Source organism: Aethalodelphis obliquidens, unplaced genomic scaffold (genome assembly GCF_003676395.1).
Source record: "Aethalodelphis obliquidens isolate GAN/ISIS:26980383/991018 unplaced genomic scaffold, ASM367639v1 scaffold44, whole genome shotgun sequence".
NCBI classification, from domain to species: Eukaryota; Metazoa; Chordata; class Mammalia; order Artiodactyla; family Delphinidae; genus Aethalodelphis; species Aethalodelphis obliquidens.
This window is the reverse complement of record NW_020837988.1, coordinates 16,330,354-16,340,070: the sequence shown is the minus strand read 5'-3', so window position 1 is coordinate 16,340,070 and position 9,717 is coordinate 16,330,354. Positions and strand designations below refer to the sequence as shown.

Sequence of the window (9,717 nt, the reverse complement as noted above, 5' to 3'; positions counted from 1 at the left end):
TTACAGAAGGAGTGTTAAACCTGAGGCTTTCATAACCCCCCTGAGGTGGTCAAGGTCAAAACTATAAATAAGTAGGTCATGGAGTGATACAGGAGGCCCCCTTCTCCTACCCAGGGGTGGGGGCAGTGTGGAGGTTAGGTCAGTGAAATCAACACAATCAACTGGATGGGGAGAGAAAGGGGGATGAAATGTGCCATCTGTAGATGCCCTTTTAGAGAGAGAAGGTCTGAATCCCAGGCCAAAAAGGCCGGAAGCGCAAGACTTGATTACAGCCTGATCGATGGCATTAGCATATTTAAAGATCACCTCAAGGAGAGAACAAAGGGGCTCCGAAAGGGGAAATGGTGTTTATTAAGCAGAGAGAAACAGAATCTGGAAATCTGGAGCTGTCTGGTCCTTGGAGAGCCAGCTCCAAGGTCAAGCAGGGCTGGGGAGAAAGGGCTCTGCGGGGCCTGGGCAAACTTCCCTTAGGACCCGCCAGCTTCTTCTCCTCTGATTCCACAGTCCATCGCTGCTGTGACCTTCTAATCGAGAATTCAGCTTTCCATAAAGAACTGCCTAGAGGGAGGGACCACTCTGCCCATTTGAGCATCTGGTCCATTCGGTGATGGTTATGATGATGATGATGGTGGTGGTGGTGGTAGTGGTGGTGATGATTACAGCTAACCTTCACTAAGCCCTTGCTACGTGCCAGGCACTGTTCCAAGCCATTTACAAATATTAACTTGTTTAAATCACCCAACCTGTGAGGTAGGTAGTCCTACCTCCATTTTTTTTTTTTTTTTTTTTGCGGTACGCGGGCCTCTCACTGCTGTGGCCTCTCCCGCTGCAGAGCACAGGCTCCGGACGCGCAGGCCCAACGGCCATGGCTCACGGGCCCAGCAGCTCCGCGGCACGTGGGATCCTCCCAGACCGGGGCACGAACCCGCGTCCCCTGCATCGGCAGGCAGACGCTCAACCACTTTGCCACCAGGGAAGCCCCTACCTCCATTTTATAGATGAGAAATTTGAGGCAGTGTTAAATAATTTTCCAGGTTTATACAGCTTGTAAGCGGAACAGCCTAGACTCAAACTCAGGCCGACTCCAGAACCTGCACTATACTGGACTACCCTGCATTTAAGTTTTGCTGAAAACAATTAATTGGCAATCTGGTTGGTGCATCCATCTCTTTGGGATTGGTTGGGATGAGTCTGTGCCAAGATCAGCACGGCCAGCTCTGGGGCACTAACCAAATGGGTTTTTTTTAAAGACTCCGGACTGTGTGCTTCATTTAGAAAGTGCTACCCAGTGTGGCTAAGCCAGTGTGACCAGCTGGTTTCCTGGGCACGGCCCCTCTCCCACTTCAGAGCCCCAAACCCCATCAGGGTCCAGCCCTCCGGGCACTTTGAGCTGAGAATCAGGAGGTTGCGGACTAGGCTTACCAGTTACGCCACTTTGGGCCGGTCACCACCTGTCTGTGCGCCCCAGCTTCCTCGCAAGACCTCTTAACAAAAACTCCCTGTCTAAATGAAGAATCAGTTGGACCCATGAATGTGCTGGCTTTTGCTCAGTGTGCTGAGAAGTGGGTGGAAGGAAGACGGCCGAAGGTGGAAGGTGGGCGCGGCAGGGCACAGAATCCTGGGCGGTTGGGTTCAGAGTTGCCTTGCAAAGCCGGCTGACCACCACTCCGGGAGCGTGCTCCGCCCGGAGCGCTCCCGCTTCCTCGGGAGGGTCTGCGGTTGCCGCTGCAGGCCCAGGCTCAGCGGGGTAGAGTCACTTCTCTACCTCCCCCTTCGGCTCTGGCGGAAGGAAGAGATAGAAGTCAAAAGTTCTGTCCTCCTGGAAGAGCTGGAGGGGAAAGTCTAAGGGGCTGGGGGAGGCGGGAGCTGCTTGCCAGGGCTGGGGGCGGGATGAGGGGCTGGATGGAGGCCAGGAGGCCTGGCGGGGCGGCTGACCCTACCCTGAGGGCTCGGCCGAGAGGGGGCGCTGTGACCTCCTCCTCGCCCAGCCTGTTGGATTCCTAGCTGCTGTCCCTTACGTAGCGCAATGCGCGCTCGACTTTCCCCCTCCGCGGCGTTCAGAGGCCGGCTAGTCCTGCAGGGCACCGCCATCTCCCCTGGTCTTGGGGTTCCCAGGTTAAGCTCCTTGTCGGGACCAAACTGGGCAGGCGCTTAGTTTGTACAATGAATGAAGGATGAACGAACGAATGAAAGAAAATGAATGAATGAATGAGAAGGGTTCCTCCCTCAGAGCTTTCGCGCCTCAGCGCGCACCTGGCGTGCCAGTTCCAAAGGCGCGGGGGGTCTGGACCAACACCTCGGCCCTGCTGAGGTGGGGGCGAGGGGACCTTCCGGTCCGCCGCAGGGCGGGAACTGCCCGAACGCAGTTCCCAGCTTCACCAGCTTTCCGCGGCGCCTCTGCTCAGTCCGGGCTGCCCTATTCCCCAGCCTCCAAGAGCCTCGCTCTTAGAGATTCACCTGAGCCCCCCAAGTCCCCTCAGACTCCCTCGGACTCCCCAGGCCCCAGCCTGAAATCCGGCGGGAGGCGGGAAGCTGCCTCCTCTCCCGCCCCCGGCCCCCCACCCCCCAGCTTCTCCCCGGGCTGCGGCGGCCGCCAGCGCTGCCAGCGCGCCCAGCCGACTGCCGCAAACCCGGGCTCGGGGAAAAGGGGGTCAGCGCCGCGAGGGCGCGGGGAGCCGGCTCCGGGAAGGACAGGGGGCAGAGGAGGCGGGGCGAGGGAGGGAGCAGAGGGGCGAGGCGCGGAGGAGGGACCGGAGGGGAGGGGAGAGGAGCGGAGGGGAGGGGACGCCCAGGCGAAGGGGCGGGGAGCCGAGGCGACTAGCGGCGCGGACCGCGGGGGAGGCGGCGGGGGCTAGACGGGCTCCCGGCGGGGGAGAGGCAGCTGCGGGCCGGGCTGAGTCAGAAAGCGGCGGCCGGACTCGCCCGGGAAGGGGAGAGCGAGAGCCCGGCGGGCCGGGGAGCGCGGAGCCGGGCGCCTCAGCCACCCGCGGCGACACAGGAGCCTGGCCGCCCACCCACGCAGCCCGAGCCCTCACCCGCCGGCCGGCCCCTCTGGGATGTCCGAGGGACCCAGGCATCCAGGACGGTGACCGAGCGAGCCCGAGGATGGGACGGCGCCTGCAGCTCCGGCTCGTCAAGGTAAGAGCGAGCCGGTCAGCCCTCGAGCACTGCGGGCCCGCAGCTCCGGGCGCGCAGAGCTAGGTGGGCTATGGGTGTGATGCGGATGACTAGATGTCACTGAGCAGAACTGTGCCCAGGTCCGGGGTCGGCCGGGGTTTGAGGAGCAGCCCAACTCCCTGCCTCTGGACCTTTGGAGCCGGCATTGGGCGGGGGGAGGAGGGGGACGACACTGGCGAAAAAAGAAATCTTTGTGGCGAAGCTGCCGGGAGGTGGGCGTGGGGTGGGGGGGTGTCAGCCCCCCCCCGGGTAACCAGCTCAGTGAGGGGAATCGCTCTAGGCTGTGGGAACCGACGCAGGGTTCCCCCTCCCACCCTCCCGGGTAGACTGGGGTCCCGAGACAGGAGGCCCGGCAGAGGGGTTCCCCATCCGCCCCAGCACCGTCTCATCAGGTCCCCCACTCCGCACGCCTCCGCCCTGTTCCTGGGAGCTCCTTCCTGCCCCTGCAAGTCTGGGGAGATAAATGTCCCCGGTGCCTGCGAGCCCTGGATCAATATCGCAATCTCCGGGGTGCAGACCGAGCATCCGGCGGTAGTTACCGTTCCTCCGCCGCCGCCGGCTCGCCCGCAGGAGCACGACGCTGGCTCTCCGAGCCTTTGCACTAGCGGGTCGGTCCCCGCGCCTGCTCGCTCCTGCCCGGGCTCTGGCGACGCGATTCCTGCGTCCGGAGTTTAGGAAAGTCGTCAGACCGCACGTCCACAGTCTGTCGGCTGAAGTTCTGGGGCGGCGGGGTCTTCCCCGGGGCCCGGGGAAGGGCTGGGGCGTCGACACCCGGGCCCGCCGCTAGTGACAGCTGCCACTTCCTGGTGCCAGGCGATTCCCAAAGCGGTTCGGCTTGCGGGGTGTAGGCAAGGAGGCGGCAGCGGAGGGAGGGGTGGGTGGGCCTCGGCGCCGCCGCGGGGGACGCCAGCGCGGCTCTTGCCTGACCCTCCGCAGGGTCAGTGAGGACCGCCAGAGCACAGACACCAGCTTGACTGGATTCAGCACTTTTACAAGCTACTAACTTCCAAAGAACTGAATGGATTGGGGGGAGGGGTGCGGATTGACTGAATTTCATTCTTCCATCAGTTATTAAACCAACTATGCGTGTATCAGCACGCGAAGTGGTTTGAGTTAAACCCCCAAGATTTAAGAATGCGACAGCTGCCGGCGCGCCAGCTGAGGCATTACTAGTTACGAGACTTTCTCCGCGCTCTCCCTCCCTCTCCCGAATATAGACACGTTGGTTTTTAAAAATGACCAAGGGTTGGTCTGATTGAACCCATAGCCCCTCCCCCACTCCTAAACTGAGGACTGGGGGCGAACCCAGAGGTTATTTTCTGCGTGATGAAGGAGACCCGGGGAGGGAGAGAGGAGGAGAGACATCCGGAGAGCTTGACTAGATGGCACTGAGCGGGTATATTTTCCAAAAGGCTAGAGTGTAGCAAACCTGGGTCTAAATTCACAAATCAGTTAGACCAAATTCAGCGTTTTAAATGGACTCAAAGGATTGAACTGTAGGTTTTTGTTTTTGTTTTTGAGTTTACGTGGTAATAGGTAAATGTTCTTTCTCTGGCCTTTCTTAGAATCACGTGCAAGTTTCTGCTTAGAATTATGATGCTCGTCTAAAAGGAAAAACAGTTGTTTTGTTTTTCTGTTGCTGTGTGTGTGTGTTTCCTGCTAGGTGGTGAGATGTGTGCCCTTTCTGTCTGGCCTAATGAACTCAGTAGGTGCTCAGTAAATGCATACTGAATGAGTGAGAGGCAGTGAATGAATGCGCAGCCAATGCGGTTTCAATTAAATGGTTGCTTTTTCCTTTATTCATGTGGCATATACAGCTTGTTGGGTAGTGGTCTACCTGCCTTGCAAATATTAAGTCATTTAGTCCTCATAACCGTCCTGGGAAGTAGGAATTATTACTGAGGCACAGAGAGGCTAAGGAACTTGTTCCTCACTGATCCAGCCAGTGAGTGGTGGAGCCAGAATTCAGAGTCAGGTACTGTGGCTCGAAGGCTTTGCTTTGGTAGCTTTTATCAGAAAATCTTTGAAGCCACTAAAATCTCACCCTAGACTTCTGCCAGATGAGAGAGAGCGCAGGCGGTTTTGTTGGTATCAAAGTCTGAATCTAGGTGGGGTTCATCCAAAATCCGGTGCTGTCCTCAACAACTCAGCCAGGGTTGGGCAAGGATCCACTCTGGGGCCCTTACCATGGGCCTCACACTGTACTGGTTACAGAGAACTGGGGGAGAGTGTGTGTGAATGTGTATGAGTGAGAATGTGTGTGTGCATGGGAGGGTGGTTGCGTATGTCAGTGAGGGAGAAATGATGTGCGTGTGAGTGTGCGTGGATGCCAAGGAGACAGGTGAAATATTGTCTCTGCCCCCACGGGAGGGCCAGGGACCGACCACCTCCGAGTCACCTACCCACCAGCCACAGCTCCTCGCGGGGAGACGCAAGTGCGGCTCAGAGTGGTGGGTTTGGCTGAGTGAAGAGTGGAGAAGGCAAGTCCTGGTGGGCGACTAAAGGAAAGTGAGTTCTGCGAAGAGAGAGCTGGTTTTATTGCTTTTGTCATAAAAGCAATCTAGCAGTATTACACAAAGTTTGAAAACCAGAGGGGGAAATTATTACAGTCTCACCCTCCTAACACAGCTATTGTTGCCATTTAAAAAATAATCCCCGGGCTTCCCTGGTGGCGCAGTGGTTGAGAGTCCGCCTGCCGATGCAGGGGACACGGGTTCGTGCCCCGGTCCGGGAAGATCCCACATGCCGCGGAGCGGCTGGGCCCGTGAGCCATGGCCGCTGAGCCTGCGCGTCCAGAGCCTGTGTTTTGCAACGGGAGAGGCCACAACAGTGAGAGGCCTGCGTACGGCAAAAAAAAAAAAAAAAAAATCCCTGCAGGCCTTTTTTTCAAGTGCATGTTTGGGCACAGCTGTGGCCACTGGGCCCCCTCACTTACTGTCACAACCCAAGTCTGTCCCATGTTATTCCAGAGCCTCCAGAGGGAGATCATCCACATCTGCATATTCCCGGTGAGGGGATGCTCTTCTGCCACGTCTATATCTGTGCACATTTGGGCCATTTCCAAACTGCTTCTTTGACAAATAATATGGAGCCGGGTTTTGAGAGGAGCATGGGCAGGAGGGAAAACAAGGGCAAACAAGTGAGCCATGGGGTGTGGGGACTATTGGCATGGCCACAGCCCAGGGGCAAAGTAGGAGAGGGGGGCTGACAGCCAGGCCAAGCCGTCAGGATTTGATATGTCCAGCCCTGGGGAGGGGCATGACTTGGGTCCGTCCAGTTCTTAAGGAGGGCATAGATTTGTGGAAAAGCAGGACACTGACCAAGGGCCGCTGAGGACGAGCTTAAGTGGAAAATCCATTTCTCACCCTCTCTAACGTTTGCATCCTCGGAGAGCATCAGTGGTGTTCAGCTGCACAGAAAAAGGAGTTTGGAGGGTCGAAGGTGCCCTTGGCAACACCCCAAGTGCCCGTGGTGCTTACAAGCCCATGGGCCTGAGCCCCGGACATGATGTGACCTAGACGGAAGGGGTTAGGTATAGGGCTGATCATTTTAGAAGACTGGGTTGGAAAGACCATCAACCTGGGAGTTGGCAAACCTGACATCAGTCACAGCTATGCCTCTAATTAGCTGTGTGACTTCAGGTAGGTTACCCTCCCTCCCCGAGCTACCGTTTCTCCGTAAACAGATTGTCTTTTACCTTTCACGTCTCTGTGCAAGATCTGTTTCCAAAAACACTCCTTAGGGCCACGACCTCATATGAGAAGAGTGGGGTGCAGCAGATTCAATTCCCAGCTCTGCCCCTTCCCAGCTGCAGGACCTCAATACTCGGACCCAAGTACCCTCTCTGAGCTTGAGTGTTCTCAGCTATGAAATGGAGACAATACCTAACTCGAAAGGTTGGGGTAAGGATGAAATGAGTTAATACACACACAAAGTGCCTGGAACAGCACCTGGCACAGAGTTTGCTTTCAGAAAAGGTTGCAAGGTGCCCGCTCTTCAGAGAAAATGAGATAATGCAGGAAAAAACAACTATAGGAAAAGCTCTTGGAGGTTCAACATGTAGCGTTTTTGCATCTTTCACCCGTCATAGAACTGGGCCTAATAATCAACTGCACGTAATAAGCGTTTCACAAATGTTTGTTGGCTGGTTGGATGGTGTTATCATCGCTGCTTCCTTCAGTTTAGTATTGCATGATCAGAGTGGACCCGTTGCTGTTCCCAGGAGGTGCAGGTGTCCTGTCCAAACAGACTGAGAGATGCCAAAACCATCCTGGCAGAAAAGCCACCTCTGATGCAGAAAAGACTGGAACTGCCCCCCTTAGGCCCACTATGGTTTTGTTAAAAAGAAAAGAAAAGAAAGCAACAAAGAGCCAATGTAGCACCTGGTGATTTGGAGAATCCATTGAGGGTGGGGCCTTGTCTGGTCTGGAGGAGGGCAGGCTGTTAGCAGGTGACCTGGGGCCTTTCTTGTTTCCTCTGTGAAAGGAGAGGGTGGGGTGATCTCTCCCAGCTCTGACTCTACCTAACCATTCATGGCATCAACAGAAGGAAGAGTGAGCCCATTTTGGAGCTAAGGCCAAGTCTTAGCTGCAGTTTTATATTCAATGAATGAATTTGTTAATTACAAATGACTCCTGTCTACTTAGATCCTCGGGGGCCCCTGTCAGCAGAGTCCCTTGAAAGTAACATCATCAAGTCCTTTTTAAATGCTTGTCTTCCAACTTGTCACTCTCGGCCAGCCAGCCCTCACTCCACCCAACGTGGCAATCAGCATCTTCTTGTGTGGGTGGGAACATCAGGTGAAGCAGATGTGAGCTTGAAACCTGACTCTGCTATGAAGCTAGGTTATCGCTTGGAACCTCAGTTTCTTCATCTGTTTAAAAAAAAAAGAGGAAAAATAGTATCTACTTTATGGGATAATCATAATGACTTCATGAGATGTCAGGTGTGAAATTAAGCACAACTGCACATTGTCCGGCACACAGTAAGTGCTTAATAACTATTAACAATAGTAGTCACTTAATAAATCTTTACTGAATTTTATCAATCCAAGGAAGAACAGCAAAAGGAGGAGTGGTGAGGGAAAGGGAGGTGGAGGAAGGAGTACTTAGCAATGTAGAATCTCCTCCTGCCCCAGGGTCCTTTTCTTAGACCCTGGGGAGAAGGGATGGGGCCGCCTGCCATCAGCCAAGCTCAAAGGGCAAAGGACAGAGGTGCCTGCTGTTGGCCCTCTGAACATCTCTGACATGTGAAAACATTTGGCATTAAAAGTAGAGACATGGGGACTTCCCTGGTGGCGCAGTGGATAAGAAGGCACCTGCCAATGCAGGGGACACAGGTTCGATCCCTGGTCCGGGAAGTTCCCACATGCCACGGAGCGACTAAGCCCGTGCACCACAACTACCGAGCCTACGCTCTAGAGCCCGCAAGCCACAACTACCGAGCCCGCATGCCACAACTACTGAAACCCGCACGCCTAGAGCCCGTGCTCCGCAACAAGAGAAGCCTGTGCACCACAACAAAGAGTAGCCCCTGCTTACCACATACAACTAGAGAAAGCACGCACGCAGCAACGAAGACCCAATGCAGCCAAAAATAAATAAAATTAAATCTTTAAAAAAAAAAGTAGGGCTTCCCTGGTGGCACAGTGGTTGAGAGTCCACCTGCCGATACAGGGGACGCGGGTTCATGCCCCGGTCCGGGAAGATCCCACATGCCGTGGAGCGGCTGGGCCCGTGAGCCATGTCCACTGAGCCTGCGCGTCCGGAGCCTGTGCTCCGCAACGGGAGAGGCCACAACAGTGAGAGGCCCGCGTACCGCAAAAAAAAAAAAAAAAAAAAAAGGTATAGACACGTAAGGAGGATAATACAAAATGATTAAGTCACTGACGCAAACAATTATTTTAAAACAACTAACTAGATTCCATTAAGCAACAGATTATTAACCATTTCTTTTCAGAGTAATTGGTGTCAACTTCAACAAAACTGAGAAGCTGGAAGGCAGGAGGGGAGGAAGGGAAGGAGGAAGATTTGGGGAATACGGACATGCACTTCCTTTTCTGTGAAATGGGTGTGTTGAGATGCAGTTCTGGGAGATGGGTCCCATGTACACAGAACCCCCGACTCAGTGCTTTAGCCGAATGTGTTTTTTGGCAACTCTCCACCCAGGAGCCATGAATCCATTTCAGGGACAGATGAAGGTGTTTGTGGGTGCTCTTTCTTCCCTATAAACTCAAGCAATATCACAGTCCCTCCCCTGGCCCCGCTGGTCCCCAGGGAGCAGCCCCAGTGAGGTGCGTAGAGATGAGGTTTGTGGGGTGCACACCTGCCCCCTCTTCACCTGTCAATCTGTTCCCATCCTCCAGCCAATCTGGCCGGGAGCCAGGACGCCTAGGTCAAAGCCCAGGACAGAAACTGGCCAGACTGGTCCAGCTGCTTCTGTGCCTGAAGAACCAGGGAGACGGGGGTTTGTTCTAGGCTGACCGACTACCATTTGGAGCCCACCCATAGCGAGTTTTAAGAGGTCGTGAGGCTACCCGGA

The 9,717-nt window shown here is 55.3% G+C and overlaps 1 protein-coding gene across 1 annotated transcript in view; it reads left to right on the top strand.

Annotated features, from left to right (window-relative positions):
- Positions 1–2,871: 2,871 nt before the first annotated feature.
- CRHR1 (corticotropin releasing hormone receptor 1) overlaps positions 2,872–9,717 on the top strand; it is a 52,010-nt gene continuing 45,164 nt past the window's right edge. The window contains exon 1 of the mRNA XM_027081333.1: positions 2,872–3,138. Within this exon, the coding sequence (XP_026937134.1) occupies positions 3,106–3,138 (33 nt within the window). The 5' untranslated portion in view covers positions 2,872–3,105. The remainder of the gene's footprint in view (positions 3,139–9,717) is intronic.